This window comes from Convolutriloba macropyga, chromosome 14 (assembly GCF_964194025.1).
Source record: "Convolutriloba macropyga chromosome 14, txConMacr16.3, whole genome shotgun sequence".
NCBI lineage: Eukaryota > Metazoa > Xenacoelomorpha > Acoela > Convolutidae > Convolutriloba > Convolutriloba macropyga.
Window position 1 is genome coordinate 14,258,986 of NC_134481.1, and position 27,285 is coordinate 14,286,270.

Sequence of the window (27,285 nt, forward strand, 5' to 3'; positions counted from 1 at the left end):
TAGCTGAAACTGTACAGCACCAGAAACAGAGAGTTCACAACAAAATGGCAGAGAGACAAAACAATCTTTTGCTGAATGGCTGCAATAACAATGCTCTTACATAGGGTGTTGTTGAATCGCCAAACTAATTGAAATTCTTAGTGCCAGTCAATACGTGGTCCGTAATGCGGACAATGATAAACCAACCATGAAAACTGAAAAACAGATTAAAGCAGTTTGCAGCAACTAAGGAAACAGGGAACGCTAAGTGAAAAAACTTCGCAAAAGCTCAAAACAACTGAACAACCAGCCTAAATTTATTTATTTGCTAAGATACACCAAAACGGTTTTCCTCCGCGGCCTATTCTGACAAAACCAGGTAGCAGTTACAAGATGGTCAATGAGATGGTCAATTTTTATCTCTTTTTTTCCAGAAGTCAGGTGGAAGCCGAATAAATGAGAAAACCGAAAGAATACCAGAGCTGCTCTAAAATCTGCAAAATCTTATTGGCGGAAGATGAGCCGCAGTATTTGTCAATAGCAATAGTTTTTATCGATATTAAAAGCTCGAACAACAAGGTACCACTCGAGGAGACAATTGAAAGTACTCGTACAGAATTGTACTCCCGTGACGAAGTTCTGGAGATTTTGTGTTCAGCTGGGAAGAGCTCTTTGACATTAGCTTAAACAAAAATTCACGTTAATTCTAAAAGAAATATTGGTTCACCCAATGCGAAGGCTCGGAGATGGATGCTTCATTGGCCGTTCTCCTGACATTTTTGTGGATGGTCTTATTCAAACTTTGTGCATAATTCCAATGAAGGTGGGGAGAACAAAAACTCCTGACTTGATGGGAAGCTGCATCGTTTTTAAACAACTCGTTAGTTTCAGATTGAAGTAAGTGAAGTGCGAGGCATGTAAAAACTGGTTTTGTGAAAACTCTTAGGGTGTTACTGACTTGGAGTGTTAGAATTTTTAGGAAATTGTCTTGATCTGTTCCTATTGTACTAAAAAAAAGACATCAGAAGACATACAGGAGTTAAAACGATCCAAGAGCTATATGGATAACATGGTGTGCACTGTTGGGGGCAATCACCAAAATTACCCATAGTTTGCTATTGAACTTCACAAAAATTTCTCATCCACTCTTGAGACACCCGATGGTGATGGGAACCTGCTTTTTCTAGTTCTGCACATAAGCGTGAACGACGATGGAAAAATTGCTGTCATTGATATAAATTGTCAACTGAGTCTTGCATAATATGCAGTTTCCTTGACTATCATTACAAAATTACAAATTTTTTCAAGGAACTAAACAAAAAGCTTTCAATGCCACCAGCAACGCTAACACAAAACTTTCAACGCCACCGCAAATCTGATTGAGGAGCCATTCTGATTGATCATTCAGTATTAACAATGAGACATTTAAAAAAAATCACAAAAGAACTGGTTTGAACCAGAAATTTTTTTGAGAAGTAGTTAAAAATACTGTCTCATGAAAATTAAGCCATAAATGTTTGGGAGAAGTTTAGGCTCCATAAAAGTGCCTTCCTGTGTAAACGCATTATGTTCCACTCAGTAATAACTCCACCGGGAACTTCCAATTGTGAGTTTCTTATGTTTCGCGCTCCCTCATCCAATTGTCGCCTCCGTTATCAGGAGTAAATCCACATAGCCAAGTTTTTGACTCGCAGTTTATTTTCACACATAGATGCAGTAGTTGGCACTCAAACATATCGATAGCGGTTCTTTGAAGAGCGAATTTTTCTGCTTCTCCTGTTGTCGTTTTCTGATTATCTTGTTGGCGTTTATCTCCGCCTGTACTTTAATTTCTGAAATTTTAAATTTTGCTGCCGTTTTCAGAAACGTTTTACGAGCTGCCTCGAGCTTCACAACGTTTTCCAAAATTTTTTAAAGCTGTTTTGAGCTGCACATATAAAGCGCGAAAATGCTTCCATTGTTCTTCAGCAATGACTAGCTGCTGACTTAACTCATCAATTTGCCCTTTTAGCTTTTTCTTTTCTTTTTGAACACTTTCAGGTTGCTGCTGCATTTGTAGAAAAGGAGGTCCCAACTTTTCTTTGTTTTCTACCCGGAGTTTCATCCGATTATAAACCTAAATAGTAAGGGCAGTCTTTGGCTTAATGTTGTAGGACAGATCACATCTATCTTCGTCGCCAATATAGAATCCTTTGTAGATAACTGGGTTCTAAAAATCTCCTCCAATTGATTTTGATAAATTTCAAAGGTTTCAAATAGTTGAATTCAAAAATTCAAAATATAGTTCAGCTCGAAGAATATTTATTACTATTCAGGCTTTTCAAAATTAAAATGTGGAGAAGGCAAACCCTCAAATGCATTTAATGGTAATTATGAACTGTGATAGTCATAATTTACCGGTATAGCCCCGGCGTTGTTTTCATGTTCATTTACCAAGATAACTTGGTCCCCAAAAACCTTGCTTTGATTGTCCTTCCAAAAAGCAGTGTTTGGTACCAACGATAACGTTGTACATCATATTTAATCTCATAATCTCTGTCATAATCACGGTTTTGATTTCTAAACCATAGTTTTTTGACAAATGGTTATGTATACTGTGTCATGAATAATAGGCCCTAAACCTGCGCGTTAAATTGTCATTCTAAATCTGCGCGTTAAAAAGCATTGACTGAAATTTGCTGTGTCGCCTCTGTTATCAGAGTGAATCCATCGAGCCAAATTTATGACGCGCAGATGAATTTCCCCCATAGATGCAGTAGATGGCAACCAAACATATGGATAGCGGTTCTTTGCAGGGAGAAATCTTTTCCGTCTCTTGGAGTTGTTTTATGAATATCTTGTTGGCGTTTATCTCCGCCTGCATTTTATTTTCTGAAATTTTGAGTTCTGCTGCCGTTTTCAAAAACATATTACGAGCTGCCTCGAGCTTCACAACGTTTTCCAAAAACATTTTAAGAGCTATCTTTAGCTGCATATATAAAGCGTCTGGTTCAGTTCAAGTGTACTCACAGTCCGGTCGTATTTGCTGAAGTTGTCGTTCCAACTCAAAAATGCCGTAAATAGTTTTGATTCAAGCGCGAAAATGCTTCCGTTGTTCTTCATTTTATCAAGGTGAATCCACAGAGCCATGTTTTTGAAACGCCGTTGAATTTCCTCCAAATATGCAGTAAGTGCCACACAAAGAAGATCATATATGATAGCGGGTCTTTGCAGGGCGATTTCTTCTCCTTCTCCTGCCATCGTTTTCCAATCAGCTCGTTTGCGTTATCTCCGCCTATAATTTAGTTTCTTAACTCTTGAAATTTGCTGCTGTTCTAAAAACCTTTTCACGAGCTGCTTCCAACTCCCCCTTGTTGTCCACGACATTTTTAGATCTGATTTTAGCATCACAGACAAAGCGTTAGACGCTGTTTGACCGGACTGGCAGTCGGGTCGCATTTGCTTGAGTTGGCGTTTCAGCTCAAATAGACTGTTATTGGCTTAGATTCTAGTATGAATGTGCTCCCGTTGTTCTCCGGTAACAACTAGTTATTGCTCTCTCAATAACTTTCCCTTTTAGCATATTCTTTTTTGTTGAACATTGGTTAAAGGTGTAGGATTGATCACATTTTTGTCGCCGATATAGAATCCCCTGTAGTTATCTGGGGTTCTAAAATCCCCTCCGAGTACTTCTGATAAATTTAAAAGGTTTCAACTAGTTGAATTCATAATAAAAAGTAAAATTTATCTCGAGGAATGATAATTACTATTCACCCTAATTAAAAGTAAAATGTAGGGAAGGAGAACTCTGAAATAGGTTTGGCAGTTAGTATGAAAGTCAAATGTTACCAGTATTGCCCCCAAAGTTATTTTTTTTTCATCTACCAAGATAACTTGGCCCAGAGACCTTGCTCTGTTTGTCTTGCCCAAACGCAATTCTTGGTACCAATGATGACTTTCTGTATCATAGATCTTCTCTGACTTAATCTCGGTTCTAATTGAACTATAAATTCTTGTGATAAGTGGCTATATGTACTGTCTCATGAACAATAAGTAATAAATCAGAGTTTTTAGCTGTCACTTTCATGTTTTTTTTTTGTTAAAAGTACTTTAAAATCTAATTTTTGAAGACTTCCGCATTAACATTTTGGTTAGCATGGGTAAGAAAACTTTGAGGGTCACTGCAAGAACTAAAAACTCACCTTGAGTACTGGGGGCGAAAATAAAAATAAAAGTATTGGTCCAAAAGAAACAAAATTATTGTGTTCGGCTTTCGAAAATTGTTCCTGTACTTGTTAATTCGAAATTTCTTCAACCCAAGCAACTGAAGAGTTGCAACAAGTAGGACCGAGGGTAATTCTGTTCAGAAATAAAAAAAAATCCGATCATTTTGAAACCTCCGGACTAAAGTTTGAATTTACTGGATGTCTTGAATGTGTCTTTATTGCTGTAAATGTAATTCTAACGGTATATAATTTCGTATCTTTCGAAGTTTCGAATTCCCAAAAACAAATTTATAACAAAAACTGGTGCACAAATTTTAGCCTAAGCTCTGGAAGAAAGAAATAGGTCGTACTGATCAAGGCCGTAGACTTTTCGATGAAAAATTTGAAGAGGATAGTGACATTCTCAGGAAAAAGGTGAAAAAAGAATTTTTACAATCGATTGTGTACAGCAAAGAAAATGAAATGAGCTAGCATTCCAAATTGATTAGTAGGAGACTTAACCAGAAGCTAGCAAAGTTGTCTGAGAGACAAGACAGGCCTTTGGAGAATGAATCTCATATTAATAATGCTACATTGGACTGCGTTGAACTGCCAAAATTTGTCCTGGACATCCCTTCATTTGTACCAAAGCAACCAAAGCATGCGGATGTTGACAGATCAGTTCGTGAGTTAGGAGTCAATATTACTGAAAATTTATGTGATATAGAAGTGTCGGCAAAATGGTACGCCAAGAATATACGTGAGACACCAATGGATAGAGGGGTTTAAACAGTTAATGAGTTATTGAAAGAACAAGAATTACTTGCTGTACCATTTGATAACAGTTGTGGTTTTTGTGTTATGAAAGAGATAACATACTCGAATTCACTATATGACATCCTTAGTGCCAGTCACTTTGAGTGCCGTAATGGAGAAAGTGACGAGCTAACAATAAAAACAGCTAATGGAACAGGGAGAGATAAATGAAGATTTATCACAGGATCAAACAACTGTATCGAAACCAGTCAGGCTTTATGGACTTGCAAAAGTACATAAAAAAGTTACGCCGCTGCGGCCTGTTCTATAGATACCACATAGCAGTTACGAGAACCTCAAAAAATGTCTCTTTCTTTCCAGAGTTTACCAGGTGCTAATATTGAGACTAACTCAAACGATTCCAGAGCGGTTTTAGAGGCTACCAATTTGAAGGAAGATTGTCTAATAGTTTCTCTCAATTTTATGAGGTTGTATACCAATTTACCAGTCAACGAAGCCAATAAATGTAAGCTGGATGAACTGTACTTCAGTGACGAGCTTTGTGAGCTTTCGAGGTCAACTATGACGATTTTTTTGAGACTAGCGGGCGCGAATATATACTTTATGTGTAATAAATAATGGTACACTCAATCGGACGGTTTGGAAATGGGTGCGTCGCTTTCGGTAATATTGGCAAATTTGTGGATAAGATCTTTTAAAAATCCTTGCAGAAACCAAAAAAGGGAGGGGAAAACAAAATTTCTCACATGAAAGCAATATGCATTGATTTTAACCGACGCGTTATTTTACGGGGGAAAAGTGTCGCGTGCGAATCATGCAAAAACTGGTTTCATGCAAAATGCCAGGGCATCACTGACATGGAGTATATGAAAATGCAGGAAATTGTATGAATCTGTTCCTATTGTGCAGGAAAATGTACAACGGAGGAGACACAGGAATTGAAGTTAGCTTTGATGACTTAGTGTGAACTGTCGAGGTGAACCCTCTAACTTACTTCGATTATGCAAATTCTCCTCACGAAGTCCTACAATTAACTCTTGAGACACCAAACGGTAGTGGAGACCAGATTTTCCTATATCTTAATATAAATATAAACGATAATAGAGGAAATAGCTGTCATTGATATCACAAATCAAATATTAACGGCATAATCTTAAATTACCATAGCTGTGCACCGTTACGACAAAACAAAATTGTGTTTCCGGGGACTGTCCATAGGATTATCAATGCAATCAGTGACTTGCACTCCCATGATGTAGTTCTTTCAAAAAATCAAGAGATCAGCACTGAAAATTCATATACAACTGAGTAGACAACCAGTATTGTTAATGAGACGTTGGATAAAATGATCACAAAAAAAGCTTACAGCAAACCTCCAACATACCAAAACAATAAAAGTCTCGACAAAAATCAACTTAAACTGTTTTTTTGTTCCATAGAGAGGAAACATCACTTTTGAAGACTGAAAAAAATTTGCGATATTTAAATCATTTTCACGAGAATAAATTAAGAACTTTTCAGCACACCATGAGATTGATTTTCAATAAATATCTGAAATCGCATTTGGTATAAGAAGTTAAATGTAATTGATGCAGATCTATTTACGTTGGCGAAACCAGCCAACGTGTTGCAACTAGAGGTTTCCCCGTTCAAAGATTCCCCATTGAGATAACACCTTGAATGTTGAGGTACAGCACATGCGCATAACATTGAATGAAGATTTTAGTTGCATGTTGCGGGGTTGAAAAACTAATGGCAATAGAAGAGATCTACATCAAAAATCTGCAACTGCAACTTAAAACGTGCGAAGAGAACCGGGGTCGGGATTTGACCGTGAAGTATTAGCTCAAATCCAAAAAAACGACTTGTTAAAATCAAAATTTATTCTGGTACGTGTTCTTTTGGATTTTGGTCAACCCCAACAAACAATAAAGGTAACATTAGATAAGAATGAAAGCAAAATCTTCTTTTCAGGATCAGAAAACAAAATACCCGGGGTTTTCAAAAACTCTGGAATAAAGACTGAATTAATTATTTTGTAATAAATGTAAATAAAAAAATCTGTGGATGTGATTTCAAGAAAAAAAAAAGTTCGTTATTAATTTTACTCATTACTAAGAATTAATTAAATAGGGTCAAAGACAAGTTCATTTACTTTGTAATTAACTTTGTACAATTGTTAAACTTGAAAATGAACGGAACGATCAAAAACTTTCGTTTTTTAAATGAATTGAATTTTTAATCCACAATTCTCTCTTCTCTGCATCTAAGAAAAACCAAGCGCAACACTTTGAAAATTTTCTCTCTCTCTAAATTCGCAATGTTGAAAATGAGAAGAAATAATTAAAATGTGAGCAAAAACAAAGAAAAATCAGTCAAATGTTCGAAAAAAGCTTTGAGTTTCAAAAAAACCGTCCAAATGAACGATATTTGAAAAATTTATCAGCCTTATCAGTGTTCAAGATAAAAAATGTCTGATCTTTGATCAGAAAATTTAAAGAAGGCATTGATTATTTTCGATGTAACAGAGCACTCATCGGAAATTTTTGTGAAACATTTTAAAAAATACAGACAACGAAAACTTCTTCAATAATGAAAGAATTTTTAGTTTTCAAAATGAGAGAAATATAAACAAATAGAAAAAAAAATAGGAAAACTAAAAAAGAAAATGGAGACGTAAAAAAAGAATGTCAGTTAAAAATTTTCTCACAAACATTTTCGAACTCTGAGTTCATCGTCAGGTTATAAAGAATACAAATTGCTAAAGTGAAAAGCCAAAAAATAAAAAGCAAATCACTAAAATTCACTAATTCAAGAAAATTAAATGCGAATTTTTACATCTCTATAGTCGTTTCTACAAAATTTTATATCTGAGTACATGTATCTTTTTGATTTCATGTATCAGACGCATATCGACATGTTTTTTTCGAAGCCATGCATTAATTACTTTAAACTTATTTCGTTTTGTTGAATTTTAACGTTGAATTTTTCGTTTTGTTACATGTCTCTCCTTCAAGTTGGAATTTCATCTCCAAACTAAGCTTTCAGTGTCAGTTCTCGTGTTCAGTTTTCTTCGGGGGTGTTGATGGCCAGTTTCAATTTTCTTATATAAAGCGTCTCTAGTGTCATTAGCTTAGATTGGTCGACGCACTGAATAATATCTTCTACTGGAAAACTGTTTTATCACCGTTGCACTCAATTGCGTGTATTACCATCGGTGAGTCCGCCTTGGTATGCACTGCAACCCTTGTTGTAATATGTCGGCATGTCTGCCCTACATAGATGGACTTGCATCCCTTACAAGTGAGTTCATGAACCACGTGCGATTTGGGATCTTTATCAAAGCTAGACTTAAGGCTAAGTAAACAGCTCTTACGTTTCCAATTGGTGAAATTTGTCTTGACAGTACAAATTTTGTTCAGCTTCTTTACAATTTTTTTTAGAAATGTTGCCCCTGTACTGTAATACAAATAGTTGTTTCTCAGTTTTTTTTGTTGTTAAGCGACTACGCAAGCGTTCTATATTTTTTTAGTTCTTTCTTTCGCAGCTGGTTAATTGTATCCTTGACGATTTTCTCTACCCAATGCCTAGGATATTGATTACGTTCCCAAATTTTTTCATTTTTGATTAATGCTTCATGGAGTGGTTGTGTAAAAAAAGGCGGTGTATTGTTCCCTGTATTATGCTTTTCTTATGTTGAAGGGGTGCACAGCTACTATAGTTCTGAATTTTTCCAGTATCTGATGGTTTTTGTTACCACGTGCAAAAAATTGTACCATCTGGTTGTACGATAAATGACATGTCCAGAAATGGCAAGCTGTTTTTGTCATCCGTTGTTTCTAATGTAGATGGAGTATTTGGATGCAGGTTAATGACCTTATCTAACAGCTCTTTGGTATCACCTCTAACTGTTCTCACACTATCGTCGACATATCTTAGAAAAATTTTCTGAAAAAACACCCCGGCTGCTGAACTACGAGATGGCCGAGTAGATAACAATGAGATGGCAAAGCTGTTAAAATGAGAAATCGCTTTCAAGGGGAAAGCGATTAAACTGTTTAGCTGTCTGCTGTAACATTAAATCAAAGTACCTGGGGAAAAGTATACGTGACTCTTGATTTTTTTCAATACACTATAACTTCGGTAACTGGTAGAAAGATAGTCTGTAGGAGCGTGTTTTACTATTGAAAAAACGAACGGAGAAAACTAGAGGCGGGCTCTTCTACAGAACGTGTAGATTAAAAAATCGACTCGATAAGTATGATGACTTCAAGTTTGTCTGGATTAACAAGTAGGCTGCTCAACTTGATCGGAAATCAGTAAACACCGGGTTTTCTGAATTCAACGTCTGCAGGCGGCAGTTTTTCTCCGACTGCAGCATGTGCAGAAATTAGTGGACACTGTTTTAGATAGAAAGAAGGGAACCAAATGTGCCCGGCAGCTTTCTGCTGCGAAGCCATAACTCAATTTAATCGAAAATTACAATTGCTTTAGTTATTGATTGCCGTAAAGTGTTAGCTGGGTCTTCTATTGACCTTCTCTGGATTTTACAATTCAACGATTTTGATTTGTAGTAGGGCGCTCTGTCTTTTCTGTATAATTATCTGGCAAATTTTTATGATTTTTGAAGTCTAATTGAAGTTGTACCAGGAGAGGCACGTGCTAAAAAACCGTAACTTTGAACACCAAGTCATAATGTTGATTTTATAGATATAATTCAATGGTTAGGAAATGGATGACTTTTTCACGGTAGCAAAAGAAGATTTGTGAAGCAAATCTCAAGAAAGTTTTAACTGTTGAAAAGGAACAACAGTGGGCAAAGGGTAGCCGAGGCATATCGTGCCAAAGTAACTATAATTCAAGGGTCTTTTCTGAAAAACCACCAACACTGGCCTCAGTGAAGCAAGCTGATTAGTTTACTTCTCTGACGCCCGGCCGCAGCACCACCAACTTTACACATTCAAAATTAACTGAAAGCGGAACACCGCAGAGTTTTTTCTGGTGACCCCCCCCTAACCAAGCTCGAACGCGCAACCTCAAGGCAAAGGAAAGGGCAAAGGCAAAGACAAAGACCACGAATCATCCCCAAAGACCAAGACCCATCCCCCCACCGGACAATAAAGACCCCCCAACACAGTCAACAATTCAACAACCAAAATGCAAAGCAGAATACAAACCTCCTGACAGCAATGCCGAACAGAACCATGCAACCACCCGTTTTAAAAGCAAAAATCAGTGTGATGGGGGAGAAAATTGCGAAGAACCTGCAAACCATGAGCGACATGATTGACAGTGGGAACATAAACGCAGCGAAGAATGTTCATGAAAAGGCAGCGGTAACATTTTCGGAGTTCGAGGAAACCAGTTACGAGTTGATTTCACATCTTGACGAAGATCAGCACGAGGAGTACATCGGAAAAATCACTGACACGTGGAACAACATCGACGACATGAAAATTAAAATTCAGAATCACCTTTCGCAAGAAAACACCACAACAGATTTCAACACACAAGACAACAACGAGACAACAGTAACAGCCAACTCGACAGCGGATAACTCAGCAACCAACAACAACATCAACACTAGAGCAATTGGACAACAGCAAACATCCGTTAACAGAAGTTTACGCAACGATCAACCAGAAACTAGCAATTCCACTCAACGTGACAACCTCAACAGCTTTTGGTATGATAGACTAGCTTACTCAAGCAGCCTAAACGACCAGCAGAACAGAGTTACTGGAATGGGGGACACACAAACATTCAATCAGCCAACAGAACAACCACAACAATTGTCAACAACGTTATCACAACCAGTTCCTTTCTATACGCCTTATGTGGAAGCTCTTCCAAAAAGGATCTTCAGAAGTTCAACGGTGACCCGAGCTAATGGGCAGATTGGTACAGCCGTTTCAGTTTCATCATTGGAGACACTCAGCTCAGTGATGGACAGAAGATCGCCTATCTACAGGGACTTGTAATTGGAAAAGCCAAAACAGCAATCGAAGGATTTGCCTGCAACGGACACCTGTACAAAGATGCAATAAACAAGTTGAAACAGCGGTTTGGGAACCCAAAGGTCATCATCAGCAATTTGTTGGAGAAACTCATCAACTACAGGCCACCAACGACATCTCTTCCTTGGACAATTGTAAACTTTTCCGCATTCATTAACACCTTGACAAGGACACTACAAGAACTCAACTTCGAAGCCGATCTCAACAGCACGACAATCTTGAAGCATGCAACCGACAAACTACCTTACAGCGAATAATTCAAATGGAATCAGTTTGTTTTACGACGAAGAAATCAACAGCCGACAGTTGCAGACTTCAACCAATGGATTAAAGAAAAAGCAGAAGCACAAGAACGCTCAACGCATCAAGGACAAAGCAATACTAGTCTCAGCACAAACAGTTATACACATCAACTAAATTTCAGCTTAAATGGAAACTGACAATTTCATCAACAACCAACTCGTCCAAACAGGGAACAACAGCAGCAACAACAACCAACACAGAACATAAACAACTTTAGCAACAACAACAATAAGAACCAGTATAACCAGCAGAGCACAACACAAATGTTTCAAGCAACAAGAGGAAGCAACAGCAACAACCAGCCTCTGCCTTGTGTCTTCAACGACGGTAATCATCAGTTATTCCATTGCCCAACGTTTAAAGCAAAGACAGCAGACGAAAAACTAAAACTGTTTATCAGTTGAACCTTTGCAGAAATTGTTTGGGAGCGAAACATCGAGCCAACAACTGTCCTTCAATCTCTAATTGCAGGGAGCAAGGATGTGGACAACGACACAACACTATGTTACACGGTGCCAACAGTAGATACGGACAAACACTGACCTCAATTGTTCCGCCAAACTCTCAATCGAACAAATCGAGAGGAAATGGTAACTCATTTGCTGTCATCAGCAACAAAGATACAACCACAACAAAGGACACGACAGCAGCAACCAAAACAACGAATCTTCTCTATGTCACGCCAGTTATTTTTTATAACAAGGAGAATAAAGTTCGCACATACGTCTTCATCGACCCAGGAAGCAGCTTGACAATACTTCTCTCGAAGACAGCCAACGAACTACGCCTTCAGAAAGAAACACGTCAACAACTTGTCTTGGAGGGAGCCAACGGAACAGACACAAAATCGTGTTACACAACGTCAACAGAAATTTCGAATTTGGAAGACGACGAACGCTACAACCTCAAACAGATATACGTAGTGGAAAACATCAATTTTCCAAATCTGGGGGAGCACCCGGGAGACATTGCCAGAAAGTATGACCACCTTAGACATGTCAATATGCCAACTCTGGATAATCTCGAAGTCAGAGTATTGATTGGACAGGACAACATTAACCTTATCTCACCAGTCAGAATGGAAGAAGGACCATCATCAGCACCAAGCGCAAGTCTTTTCAAACTTGGTTGAACTATTTCTGGACCTCATACAGTACTGGATGACAGCAAAATACAACATTCAATGCATCATACTGCTTTGTTTTGCAGCAATTGCCTCGAACAAGACAATGACCTCAACGAAGAAGTTTCTCATTGGTGGAAAGCAGAGACAATTCCATTGGAATCCAAAACCAAGTCAAATTATCCAGAAGTTTTGTTGGCCACCAAGATACTTAACACAACATGCGTGAGACAAACAGATGGACGTTATGAAATGGGACTTCTCTGGAAAGACGACAGCAGTTTAACAGACAACCGGTCGCAAGCCTTGACTCATTTGAATCATCTTGTCAACAGACTACAGAAGAAACCTGAACAGTACAAGAAATACAGTGAGGGCATTCAAGCAGACCTGGAAAAAGGTTACATTGCAAAAGTACCTTTCCATAGACAGAAAGATACAGAATGGTACATGCCACACTATGGTCTTGTCAGCCCAAACAAACCCGACAAGATACAAAGAATCTGCAATGCCAAAGCACCACAAAGCGGAACAAGCCTCAATGACAAACTCTTAGCTAGACCTGACCTCCTCGGGAATATGCTTGGAATTTTGCTACGGTTCCGACAGGGAGCCATTGCCATCCAGGGAGACATCGAAGCGATGTTTATGCAAATCGGAGTACGACAACAGGACCGACGTTATCTACGATTCATGGGGAGAAAACCCAACAGCTCAGAATTAGAGGTGTACGAATACCAACGACACATCTTTGGAGCCAGGGACTCACCAGCTTGCGCAAATTTTGTTTTGCAACAGACAGCCAAAGACGACATCGAAGATCACCCAAATTCTCTAGAGATCATTCAGCGGACATTCTATATGGATGACACGATTGCATTTTTTAGCGACGACATCACAGCTTTCACCACAGCCAGGGATGTCAAGGATACTCTGAAGAATGGTAAATTCAATCTGACAAAATGGTGCAGCAACAGCCGTGAGTTTTGTGAGCAGATGCAAGATGATCTATGCAAACCAGTGGAGGAGCTCTTCAGTAAAGGTTTTCATCAAAGAGTACTTGGAGTTTACAGGAGCTTAGACGAAGACAAAATAATGTTCAAAGCGAAAGACAGAAGGAACCTGGACAGGAAAACTTGGACCTAACGCAAGTTTCTCTCATTGGTGTCAAATTTCTACGATCCTTTGGGAATCATTTCGCCATTCCTCATCCGAGCTAAGATTCTACTGCAAGAGCTTTGGAAACATGGACGCGAATGGAACAAAGCTATCGGTGGAGACAATGGAAAGGCCATCAAAGATTGGGTACAGGAAACGGAACAGATAGGTACGGTAGGGGTAAACAGGTTGGTAGGTGGTACAGCACTTGGGGACACAATGGAACTTCATGTGTTCTGCGACGCATCAATGGAAGCAACAGCAGCAGTAGCATACATCAAGACAACCAGGAACCAAAAAACCACAACTCGTTTTCTCAGGGGAAAAACAAGAGTGGCACTCTTACGTCAAACAACAATTCCCAGACTAGAACTGCAAGCAGCACTTTACGCGGCAAGATTGAAGAAAACAATTGAGGATGAAATGGATTTCAAGTTTGACAATATCTTTCTGTGGAGTGACAGCACGACGGCTCTCAGTTGGATAAAGAACTTCAAATTGAAACACAAGATGTACATCGGAAACCGAATTGCCGAAATAAGGGATCTCACAAACACCAATCAGTGGAACTACGTCAACAACAAGGACAACCCAGCAGATCATGCAACGAGGCGACTAACAGCAACAGAAATGACAGAAAAATCTCTTTGGTTACAGGGACCACAGTTTCTTCTATCTTCTAACGACAACTCGACAACAGACGAACAACAACACGAAACTGTTTTCTTGAACAACGCAGAACAGAAGTCTCAGGGAACACGACGACAGCCAATTGACAAAGACCTAATTGATGCCAACCGGTTTAGCCAGTGGTAGAAACTAAGAGCCGTCATCATCAAAATGAAAAACCTCCGAAACAAAACGAGAACATGGGACCAGCAGATCATAGATGCAGAGAACTTTCTTTTCCGTCTATCTCAGCAACAATCATTCGACGAGGACATAAATCAACTAGCACACAACAAGCCATTCAAAAACGGAGTAGATTGATTCAGTTGACACCTTCAATAGACGAAGATGGTATCCTTCGATCAAATAGCAGACTAACCAACGCACCAGTTTCAACAGCAACAAAGAAGCCAATAATCTTAGACGGCAGGAACAGGACTATTCGTCTTTTTCTGGAACTGCAAAACAACATCAATGGTCATGTTGGAGTTGAACAGCAAACACACATCATTCAGTCGAACTTTTGAGTTCTTCAATGCAAAACAGTAATGAAGAAGATCTCGAAAAGATGCTACGAATGCAGACGACAGAGACAAATCAACAGCCAGCCTCAGATGTCAGATCTTCCGAGCTACCGATTCTCAGTCAAACCTGTAGCCTTCAAGAAAACCGGAGTAGACATTTTTGGGCCCTTTGAAATCTACAGCCAGATCGACACAGCCATGAAAGTTTATTGTTGCTTGTTCACCTGTCTGACGATACGAGCCGTTCATATCGAAGTAACCAGAATTTGCAAAAGGAATCATGCATAATGGCATTTCAACGATTCTTCAGCCGACGAGGACTTCCGGAAAGAATTCACAGTGACAATGCTTTATATTTCACCAGTACAGCAAAGACCTTCGAGGAAAGCAGCTTCACAATTACAGAGATACAGAAATATGCGGAATCGAAAAAGATTGCATGGAAATTTATTCCACCAGGAGCTGCACATTTTGGTGGAACATGGGAACGCCTCATTGGGATGAGCAAACGACTCTTCTTCAATAGTCTTTGCCAAGTTGAAGCTCTACTCAACAGCAGAGCTCTAACATCAGTCAGCAGTGACGTACGCGATGTGGAAAGCCTGACACCAGGACATTTTTTGACAGGAATGACAACAGGAGTGTATTTAGAAACTACAATTAGCAGCAACGACAGAGAAGCAGGAAAACTATGGAACAACGTCAACAGTATTATGAACGAGTTTTGGACACGTCTTTTAAAAGACTATCTGCCAACACTCAGACAACGTCGAAAATGGCATTCAACAGTAGACGGGACTAAAGTAGGGGACATGGTGTGGATACTAGAAAACAACACACCCAGGGGTATTTGTCCGGTAGGTAGGGTACAAAAGGTAAATAAAGGTAAAGATAATGTGGTAAGGTCTTGCCTGGTTAAAACAACAAAAGGGGATTTTGTTAAACCAGCTATTAAACTTAGTTTGATCAGCAACAAATCAACATAAAGGTTATCAATAATAAATGGAGAACAATAATTTAAGCACAATCTAAAGCAAACTTGATATCAGTTTTGGGATTAGAGTAAAGTGAAAGATGAAATGTTTAAAGTTCAATTCAATGAGTTAGAAATTCAAAGGGACTTTTAGGTATCATTCAGGTACAATTAGGGATTTCAATAAGTAACTCACAGGATACTCAAATTAGCAAAATTTAGCGTACATTAGAAAATACTTTCAAATAGAAAAATTTAGGTAGGTAAGTTTAACAGGAAGACAAATTCTGGATAGACATTAGGTAGGTTTTGGACTTGAAATGCACAAATAATTAGCTTATAGCAAAACAGCAGAGAGTTAAACTGACAGTTTAACAGTATTTTGAATGATTAGATGACACTAAACAGCTTAGGTAAAACCAGACATCAGTGGTAATATGTATTACAAAACATTTGGTATTCCGACAAAACTCTAATTAGGGAAAAACGGGTAAAAGGTAGGCAATAGGTACAAGGTAGTGGTAGATTTAGGCACGTAGGGAACACGGGGAGCATCAATTTGTCAACCAGCATCTTTCAACGAGCGGACCAGCAACAACAACAATTCCAGACATCAATCAGTTTTTTGACATTCGCCAATCAGCCAATACAAAAATTGATTCACAAAAAAAATTGTACACAGTCAAACGCAATCAGCACAAAAGCAATTCAACTTACCAGCACACAATTCTTTCTTATAGCACTACAAGCAGCACGTTGACAACCAGTACACAGCAACAATCTACAGACAACACCGACGGAAGACATCAGCAGAAGTTTCACAACAACAAACACTTCAGCAAGAATTACTTCAGAAGAAGCAACAGCATTTTTTGAACAGCAGTCAACACATTCATCAACAGTAGACATTATCAACGTCAGGACAGACATACTTGTAGATATGAACGAGTCCATAACTTCAAGATCAGCGTTTTATTGAGGACACAACTCAATACAACATTTCAACATAATCAGCAGATGAATTAAGAAATACAGTTCAGCTACACAAAAGACACAACAGAGCAAAAGAGAACACGACGAGACGACAAAGAGCAACTTCAAACAGACTTCAACAACAACAGATCGACCACAAACTTTCTGATTTTTGGTGCCCAAAAATGAGGGCCCAGTGTACCAGGAGAGGCACGTGCCAATAAACTTTAACTTTGAACACCAAGTCATAATGTTGATTATATATATGTAATTCAATGGTTAGGAAATAGATGACTTTTTCAGGGTAGCAAAAGAAGATTTGTGAAGCAAATCTCAAGAAAGTTTTAACTGTTGAAAAGGAACAACAGTGGGCAAAGGGTAGCCCAGGCATATCGTGCCAAAGTAACTATAACTCAAGGGTCTTTTTTGAAACACCACCACCACTGGCCTCTGTGAAGCAAGCTGATTAGTTTGCTTCTCTGACGCCCGGCCGCAGCACCACCAACACTACACATTCAAAATTAACTGAAGGTGGAACACCGCACAGAAGTGATGATTTCTGTCACGCCGAAATAGGAAGTTGGGTAAAAAAAGCAATGGATTTTGCGGTGCAAAATTATTTCGATGTAATTTCAAAATGGAGTGAGAAAGCGGTGTTTGAATAAAATTGTGCTTTCTCGCTTGTGGTTTTTTTTCACATGCAGCATTGCCACAGTGATTTCTACTGTTTTTTTTTCAAATTTTTTGGATCTGATTTTTGTCTGAATAGTTTTCCTAGTCCATTCATAACCAATCTAGGCCGAGTTTTTTATTTAGTCGCACCAGTGCACCAGTTTCAACAGCAACAAAGAAGCCAATAATCTTAGACGGCAGGAACAGGACTGTTCGTCTTTTTCTGGAACTGCAACACAACATCAATGGTCATGTTGTAGTTGAACAGCAAACACACATCATTCAGTCGAACTTTTGAGTTCTTCAATGCAAAACAGTAATGAAGAAGCTCTCGAAAAGATGCTACGAATGCAGACGACAGAGACAAATCAACAGCCAGACTCAGATGTCAGATCTTCCGAGCTACCGATTCTCAGTCAAACCTGTAGCCTTCAAGAAAACCGGAGTAGACATTTTTGGGCCCTTTGAAATCTACAGCCAGATCAACACAGCCATGAAAGTTTATTGTTGCTTGTTCACCTGTCTGACGATACGAGCCGTTCATATCGAAGTAACCAGAAACTTGCAAAAGGAATCATGCATAATGGCATTTCAACGATTCTTCAGCCGACGAGGACTACCGGAAAGAATTCACAGTGACAATGCTTTATATTTCACCAGTACAGCAAAGACCTTCGAGGAAAGCAGCTTCACAACTACAGAGATACAGAAATATGCGGAATCGAAAAAGATTGCATGGAAATTTATTCCACCAGGAGCTGCAGCTTTTGGTGGAACATGGGAACGCCTCATTGGGATGAGCAAACGACTCTTCTTCAATAGTCTTTGCCAAGTCGAAGCTCTACTCAACAGCAGAACTCTAACATCAGTCAACAGTGACGTACGCGATGTGGAAAGCCTGACACCAGGACATTTTTTGACAGGAATGACAACAGGAGTGTATTTAGAAACTACAATTAGCAGCAACGACAGAGAAACAGGAAAACTATGGAACAACGTCAACAGTATTATGAACGAGTTTTGGACACGTCTTTTAAAAGACTATCTGCCAACACTCAGACAACGTCGAAAATGGCATTCAACAGTAGACGGGACTAAAGTAGGGGACATGGTGTGGATACTAGAAAACAACACACCCAGGGGTATTTGTCCGGTAGGTAGGGTACAAAAGGTAAATAAAGGTAAAGATAATGTGGTAAGGTCTTGCCTGGTTAAAACAACAAAAGGGGATTTTGTTAAACCAGCTATTAAACTTAGTTTGATCAGCAACAAATCAACATAAAGGTTATCAATAATAAATGGAGAACAATAATTTAAGCACAATCTAAAGCAAACTTGATATCAGCTTTGGGATTAGAGTAGAGTGAAAGATGAAATGTTTAAAGTTCAGTTCAATGAGTTAGAAATTCAAAGGGACTTTTAGGTATTATTCAGGTACAATTAGGGATTTCAATAAGTAACTCACAGGATACTCAAAATAGCAAAATTTAGCGTACATTAGAAAATACTTTCAAATATAAAAATTTAGGTAGGTAATTTTAACAGGAAGACAAATTCTGGTTAGACATTAGGTAGGTTTTGGACTTGAAATGCACAAATAATTAGCTTATAGCAAAACAGCAGAGAGTTAAACTGACAGTCTAACAGTATTTTGAATGATTAGATGACACTAAACAGCTTAGGTAAAACCAGACATCCGTGGTAATATGTATTACAAAACATTTGGTATTCCCACAAAACTCTAATTAGGGAAAAACAGGTAAAAGGTAGGCAATAGGTACAAGGTAGTGGTAGATTAAGGCACGCAGGGAACACGGGGAGCATCAATTTGTCAACCAGCATCCTTCAACGAGCAGACCAGCAACAACAACAATTCCAGACATCAATCAGTTTTTTGACATTCGCCAATCAGCCAATACAAAAGTTGATTCACAAAAAAAAATTGTACACAGTCAAACGCAATCAGCACAAAAGCAATTCAACTTACCAGCACACAATTCTTTCTTATAGCACTACAAGCAGCACGTTGACAACCAGTACACAGCAACAATCTACAGACAACACCGACGGAAGACATCAGCAGAAATTTCACAACAACAAACACTTCAGCAAGAATTACTTCAGAAGAAGCAACAGCATTTTTTGAACAGCAGTCAACACATTCATCAACAGCAGACATTATCAACGTCAGGACAGACATACTTGTAGATATGAACGAGTCCATAACTTCAAGATCAGCGTTTTTTTGAGGACACAACTCAATACAACATTTCAACATAATCATCAGCAGATGAATTAAGAAATACAGTTCAGCTACACAAAAGACACAACAGAGCAAAATAGAACACGACGAGACGACAAAGAGCAACTTCAAACAGACTTCAACAACAACAACAGATCGACCACAAACTTTCTGATTTTTGGTGCCCAAAAATGGGGGCTCAGTGTACCAGGAGAGGCACGTGCTAAAAAACTGTAACTTTGAACACCAAGTCATAATGTTGATTACATATATGTAATTCAATGGTTAGGAAATAGATGACTTTTTCACGGTAGCAAAAGAAGATTTGTGAAGCAAATCTCAAGAAAGTTTTAACTGTTGAAAAGGAACAACAGTGGGCAAAGGGTAGCCCAGGCATATCGTGCCAAAGTAACTATAACTCAAGGGTCGTTTTTGAAACACCACCACCAATGGCCTCAGTGAAGCAAGCTGATTAGTTTGCTTCTCTGACGCCCGGCCGCAGCACCACCAACACTACACATTCAAAATTAACTGAAGGCGGAACACCGCACAGAAGTGATGATTTCTGTCACGCCGAAATAGGAAGTTGGGTAAAAAAGCAATGGATTTTGCGGTGCAAAATTATTTCGATGTAATTTCAAAATGGAGTGAGAAAGCGGTGTTTGAATAAAATTGTGCTTTCTCGCTTGTGGTTTTTTTTTCACATGCAGCATTGCAACAGTGATTTCTACTGTTTTTTTTTTCAAATTTTTTGGATCTGATTTTTGTCTGAATAGTTTTCCTAGTCCATTCATAACCAATCTAGGCCGAGTTTTTTATTTAGTCAAGTGACTTGCCTCACTCTAAAAAATGACGTCCTCACTCTGAAATTGAATTTTCTTTACTTTAATTCAAAGAGAATATTAAGTGAGCGTGTGTCACTCTAATTGGCCGTTGATTGAGATCAGCTAATAGGCGCAGCAATAAACTAAATGGTTCTTTTCCGTTTGTGCCTACCTCTGCACAGTACGTTACAGAGCACGTGCCATTACGTAGTAAAGCATTGTGTAAAAATATGGCACGTGCGTCAGGGATGTGCAAATAATATGCGCCCACTAAGCTGGGGGCATAAAGGAAAAACTCCAGTTGAACAGATTTTTAATCAAAATATATCTGAGCATTTAAGAAAAGGCAGTTCCTTTTTGGTGTATTTCTTTTACTATCTTTTTGAGACTGTGGATCTACGAAGCTAGTGCGTTTTTTCTGACAATATGCCTGCTATGTTTTCAATGAACGAATCTCAGTTCAGTGTATTTCTGGTGGAGCATAATTATAATAGTTCATTGTGGCACAGCCATCAGTTGACCTACCGGATGTTTATATTTAATTGGATGTTAATTTTTATACTTTGCCGCTGCAAAACAGAAGTTCTCCAACACTATTGCTAAGAGCGCAAATAAGAAGAAAAGAGAAAACGCATAGCTCATTTATAAAAGAGAGATTAAATAAATGCCATTCACCGGAAAACTTTTTGGGGTCCAAAAAATAGAATGTGTATAGTGAGTGTAAAAGGAGTTGTGGATTGCAGTAAAGGAAAAGTGTTGATGTTATTTAACAGCAAATGACAGAATTAGATTAATTTAATCCACGACATTATCAGTTTTATTCAAAAGGCACGATGAGCACGTATTTCGAAAACGTTCTTTTTGCCTGAAAACTTATTCAATTGTCAATGTCTCTCCTTGAACTGACTTTTTTTGAGTAGAAGTCAATTATTCACAGTTTTGAATATCGTTTTAGCGCATTCTTATGAATTACATTTATGGGGAACAGTTCCTGATAATAACACTGACAATAAATTGAACAAATGATGAGTTCATAAGGTACATTATGTGGCGCCGAGATCTTCAAGATCTAAGAGACGAGTTTTGAGGGAAATTTTCGAGCTGCAATTCCCACTAAAAGTATTTTTGCAAATGAGAATGGAGAGTTTTCTTTGTTTTGCTGCTCTTTAGGAAACGAAGTTGAGCGAAGCCCATATAGGCCTCATGATTGTTTCTGTAATCAAATTTCTTTTCATATTTGCGCCGGGAGGACCGAATTCTTTGTCATGTAAGCGGGTAGTGGATACGGAACAAGATAATAGATACCAGAGGCCCAAAATTGTCCCGCCTTTTGTCACTTCCAAAAAAACATACTGGCAAAAGCTTATAGATTTTCAAAGTATTACGTGCTGAGTATTAGTATCACGTGCTGAGTTTATAGGCTGAAGTATTGTGGGGCAAAATGTCTCGCAACTCCGAAGGAAAATGCAAAACATGTAAAAGTCAAATCAAAATAGGAGAAGCTGTATACAACTGTATCTCTTGTGGATTGAAGATGCACATGGAGTGTGCTGGATTGGAAGAGGACGCCATGAAGGTGCTCTCAAGTCTGATGAGTATTGTTTTACTCCTGTGTAACGAATGCGTGAATAAAGGGAAGAAAGAGCAAATCATCCAGAACTGCACAAAAGGGAACGTGGAAGGAAAAATTGACAAGCTCAACGAAAGCCTGAAAAAGATAGAGAATTCCCTAATCAAACAGATCGATCAGAAAATCGAAGCTGCTCCTGCAGGCAGCGATGCGAAAACTGAGGAATTCATGGAGAAAATCCTTGAAGAGAAGATAGTTAAGAAAGTTTTGAATGTGCAGAAAACGTCTGACGAACAGAAGGAAGTACATCAATATCTTGAAAGCCTTCAGAATTCAAGGAATTCCAAAAGACCTAGAAAAGACAAAAGATGTGAACTTCATTTCACTAAATGAGAACATAAAAGATATATTTGATGCAATTGAAGTCAGCACGACGGTTGAAAACGTGAGAAGACTTGGAAGGTTTGATAAAAAACGCTCGAAGCCAAGAAGCGTTCTAGTAACTTTTCCCAACTGTTGGGAAACACGGAGGATTTTAGCTAAAGCTAGAGAAAAATGGAAACTACTTTCTGACCACGGTTTTTATGTACTTCCATCACTAACTAAGGCAGAATCCGAAAAAGAGAATTTGTTTTAAGAAGAGACGTGAGATGATAGAGAACGGAACACCTGCAACCGAACTCAAAATTAGAAACTTTGAACTGCTTCACAACGGTACGAAAGTAGATTTGGAAGAACCATCCGATTGACTAGAAAATTTGAATCTGATGTTAGTAAATGCTCGTAGTCTTTTGAATTTTGATAGATGAACTAAGTTTGCAAATGCTGTGATGACCTGTAGATACCCATTGTCATCGTTACGGAAACTTGGTGGAATGAAGACATAGAAGACTCAAAACTTCCAAATGCTTCCTGGGTATATCTCCGCTGTCAACAAACACGGAGGTGTTTTGGAAGCTATCCAGAGCATCATCAGTGCAAAACGAAACAGTGACGATCTCCCGGATGGATGTATTCTCACTATCGTTGACATACAACTGAAGAAATATCCTGTATGGGTCATCTACAATCCTCCACTAGGTAGCGCCTACAGATCCACTTTAGCTGACTTTACTTAACAGGTACTCAGAGTTATTGAAGAATTCAAGCAATACGCATGTTTGATATGCGGAGACTTCAACCTACCAAAGGTCAACTGGAGCCTAAATCACAGCGCAGATGAGTACGAGCAATCGGTGATTGAAATGTTTGAAAGACTTAACTCTCACCAAATAGTGGACTTTGGTACTTGTGGAAAGAACACACTAGATCTTGTGTTTGAACGGAAAGTGGAAAACACGACTGCCCAGATTGATCTTGTCTTCAGACAACTGTTTGACGTTTCAGATCACGAATCGAAATTATCGACTAAAGAACACAGAGAAGAACGCAAAACCCCTGTCTCCAATTATTTCAGCTTTTGCAACGCCGATTACGATGCGAAGCGGCGAGAAATGACCTTGTTCCTTTTCGAGGCTACATGCTTCATTGACATCGATCGCATGGTTGAAGAGTTTTTTGATTACATTAAATCCTTAATAGAGAAACATTGTCCCAAACGTACTCAACATAGACAGCTTGTGCCTCCCTGGTTTTCTAGGGAGACCTCTCATACTATGAAGATGCTGAGCACTGCTCAGCGAGCGCAACGCAAGAAACCAAACAGCTTAGTGCTATCGGAAAAAGTTGAGACTAGAAAATATGTTACCGGAACTTGCAGAAGATAGGTGTCAGTATCAACAGAAGCTTGTGACCAATCGTGATACGACAGTGATCTTCAAGCACCTAAAGAGCCTTAGAAAAACAGTAACTCTACCCAAAATACTTTCTCTAGAGGAAGAGACTGCCGATTCCACTCAACAGAAAGTAGACCTGCTAAATAGGTTTTTTCAGTCTGTATTTTCTGAGAAGACCAAAGACACGGTAGCCGATTACCTTCCGGACCCAACCCTAATGAATTTTGATGTCAGCTCAAAAAGAATAAGAGCAATCTTAACAAACCTTGATGTCTCAAAAACTCGAGGTCCAGATAACATTCCCGCCTGTTTCTTGAAGCAACTGGCTGAACCGCTAAGTCTATTCTTGAGCGCAGTCTTTAGGAACATCAAAAGATTAGGAAAAATCCTGAACTGTTGGAAAATTGGTGCTGTGTCGCCCATCTATAAAACGCTGCAGAGCAACTGTCAAAATTTACAGACCAGTGACATTGCTGTCTATAGTTTCGAAAGTACTCGAATGATGTATGTATGATCCGATCAAAAAGCAGTTCTCGCATCATTTAACAACCAGTCAACATGGATTTGTGAAAAAACGATCCGTTGTGTTGAACATGCTCTGTTTTTTGAACGACGTTCAAGTTGCGTTCGAAGGAAACTCAAATTCGGTGTTTTCCTTATACACCGACTTCTCAAAAGCATTCGATAAGGTCCCGCATGCTGAATTGTTGATCAAAGTAAGGAGAATTGGAGTGGGCGGGTGTGTACTTAGTCTTCTCAAGGACTATTTATGTAACCGTAAACAGTTCGTAAGATGGTGTCAGGTGGGACCTTCCACAAGTATCAAGTGGTGTTCGTCAGGGGTCCATTTTGGGCCCCTTACTCTTCTGCATCATCATAAATGATTTGCCAACTTCCTTGATATCCAGCACCCCATATCTGTATGCGGATGACGCAAAGTTCTTGTTTATTGACAAAATTAACCAAGAAATTCAAAAAGAAGTTGACAGAATCTCACTTTGGGTATCCAGGAACAGAATGTCACTCGCTGCTGAAAAATGTTGTTATATAGCATTTAAGGGACAGTCCCTCAGCCTTACGATGAATAACACTACATTAGAGCAATCCACAAAAGTGACTGACTTGGGAGTGCAGCTTACAGGTACCCTTTTGGTTTTCTGAAGAGAAATTTATCGAAGAATATGGAAACGAGTGAAAATTTGTGCTTACAAATCCCTAATTCTACCCTTGATTACTTTTGCTTCAAGCACTTGGCACCCATCGCGTGGAAGTATGAGACTAATGGAATGCTTTCAAAAACGTGCGTTGAAGTGGATAACGGGCTATTGGAATGCGTCGTACTTTGAAAACATGGTATCCCTAAGATTACTTCCGCTTCCTATGTTTTTGCAACTCAATGATTTACTTCTATTGTCTAAACTATACCATGATAAAGAAAACGCACTTCCATTGATAGAAACCTATGAACACCAATATGGCAGATTATTCAAAATTCCAAAACTGGGAACCGAGAAATTCAGAGAGAACTTTACTTTCGAACTGCCAAAGTTGCCAACAATCTGCCTGAAGAGATAGACTTTTCCCAGCCTTTGGGACTCAAAAGACGTTTTCTATCATTCATGTGGGACCGTCTGATGTTGAACTTCAACGAAAGATTAGTGTGTAGATGGACCATTTTCTGTGATTGCTCCGATTGCAGAAAATAGTGGAATCAAGACCCAAACTTCTATGGGAGCAATCCCCTCGGCTTGATGCCGAAAAGTCACAACAACAACAACAACAAATTATAAAAGATAGTTATCCAGTTGTCTGCGTTTTTTTTATCTTTTTTAAATCTTCAAAAATGTAAATTTAAAGTTATAACCATAACAAAAACGTTTGGTTAAATATTTACATTTTTAAAATCGCCTCGTAAATATATGAATAGTTTGGTCTTTATACTTCAGTAGAAAAAATACTTGTCTCTATTGGAATACGTTCATGCAGTTTTCGCTGCTTAGCTTTTTCTTAAATTTATTTTTAGTTTTTTCTTTTCGGATTTCACTTGGTAAATTATTCCACTTCCTAGAAAAATTTCTGATCAGTGACCTGTCACTCCATTTGGATTGGCACTTATTCTTTGGAAAAAACTGGACAGTTCTGGAGTTTTCGCCTCCCCCCCATCAGTACGTTATGCACCCCCAGTTACAAAGCCCCAGTGACTTTGTGATTACAAAGTAAATTATTATGTAAAAATATGGCACGTTTTTAAGTTGGCACGTATGACATTCGTTTTTAAGAAACTTTAAGAAAACTTCAACCGCTCCCTCCAGAGGGCACGAGAGATGCTCTCAGTTTGACAATACTTCCTGTAATAAACTCTTCAGTGGTCTGTCATGTGTTAATCCAGTTGTATTTTTAGATTGTATGCAAATTTAATTGAACCCCATTCAAAGAATTTAAAATGGTTAGATTCTGTTTTCCATGTGTATGTATCTTTTGTGTTTGAGATACTCATATTGAGCATTGTCGTCATGTTTTAGCCTGCTGCAGCTCCGCCGGGTGAAGCGGAAACAGTCAAAGTTGTTGTTCGATGTCGCCCTCTTTCCGACAATGAGAAGAAAACTGGTTATAACAGGTTTGTCCTTATGCTTCGGCTAAAACCCTTTGACAAGTGGTACTAAAACTTCTATCATGGATGTTATTGTCTTCAGAATAGTAGAGATGGACACAAAAATTGGTCGAATTGAAATAACTAATCCGGCCGATAAAACAACGAAGGCATACACTTTCGATACTGTGTATGACTGGAAGTAAGGATCATTCAGTTTGTTTTATTATTTCTGATACCAAAACAAAAGCTAAATTGAAATGAAACGTTTAAGCTCCAAGCAACAAGATCTGTACGATGAAACTTTTCGAGGATTGGTCAATTCAGTTCTTGAAGGGTTCAACGGAACGATCTTCGCGTATGGCCAGACAGGTAATTGGATTATTTGATCGTGCGCTGATGAACTTGTAGAACTTAATTATGGAACCCAGCAATATTGTAATGCTTAATTACAGGAACTGGGAAAACTTTCACAATGGAAGGAGTCAGGTCAAACGCTGAGCTTCGAGGTGTCATTCCAAATTCATTTGACCACATATTTAATCACATTGCACGGAGTACAAACACACAATTTTTGGTGCGAGCCTCATACTTGGAAATTTATCAGGAAGAAATTCGCGATCTTTTGTCAAAAGACCAATCGAAACGGCTAGAGCTGAGAGAACGCGCTGATACGGGTGTCTATGTTAAAGACCTATCATCATTCGTGACTAAAAGTGTCAAAGAAATTGAGCATGTGATGAATGTTGGAAATCAGAACAGATCTGTCGGGTTAGTGTTCAATCATTCGATCCCTAGATTTTATCCATTATTCTGCTCTATAGGTCTAACAGAATCGCAATTCGTGAAACTAATACTTAGATTTTAGTATCGAAAAAGCAGCAATCACTGTCTATGACAGTAATTGAAATTTAATTGAGCATTGAGCTTGTT

At 38.7% G+C, this 27,285-nt stretch overlaps 4 protein-coding genes across 4 annotated transcripts in view; all 4 read left to right on the forward strand.

Annotated features, from left to right (window-relative positions):
- LOC142353366 (kinesin-II 95 kDa subunit-like) overlaps nucleotides 1–27,285 on the forward strand; it is a 437,531-nt gene that overhangs the window by 381,145 nt on the left and 29,101 nt on the right. Inside the window, exons 2-6 of the mRNA XM_075405599.1 lie at nucleotides 26,161–26,208; nucleotides 26,285–26,379; nucleotides 26,456–26,554; nucleotides 26,627–26,724; nucleotides 26,808–27,123. Coding sequence (XP_075261714.1) covers nucleotides 26,206–26,208; nucleotides 26,285–26,379; nucleotides 26,456–26,554; nucleotides 26,627–26,724; nucleotides 26,808–27,123 — 611 coding nt within the window. The 5' untranslated portion in view covers nucleotides 26,161–26,205. The remainder of the gene's footprint in view (nucleotides 1–26,160; nucleotides 26,209–26,284; nucleotides 26,380–26,455; nucleotides 26,555–26,626; nucleotides 26,725–26,807; nucleotides 27,124–27,285) is intronic.
- LOC142352860 (uncharacterized) lies at nucleotides 12,444–13,529 on the forward strand. The gene has a single exon (XM_075405014.1). It carries the CDS (start codon nucleotides 12,444–12,446, stop codon nucleotides 13,527–13,529), a length of 1,086 nt encoding a protein of 361 aa, XP_075261129.1.
- On the forward strand, nucleotides 13,761–14,357 carry LOC142352861 (uncharacterized). The gene has a single exon (XM_075405015.1). It carries the CDS (start codon nucleotides 13,761–13,763, stop codon nucleotides 14,355–14,357), a length of 597 nt encoding a protein of 198 aa, XP_075261130.1.
- Nucleotides 15,022–16,612, forward strand: LOC142352862 (uncharacterized). The gene is made up of 2 exons (XM_075405016.1): nucleotides 15,022–15,591; nucleotides 16,448–16,612. Exons 1-2 carry the CDS (start codon nucleotides 15,022–15,024, stop codon nucleotides 16,610–16,612), a joined length of 735 nt encoding a protein of 244 aa, XP_075261131.1.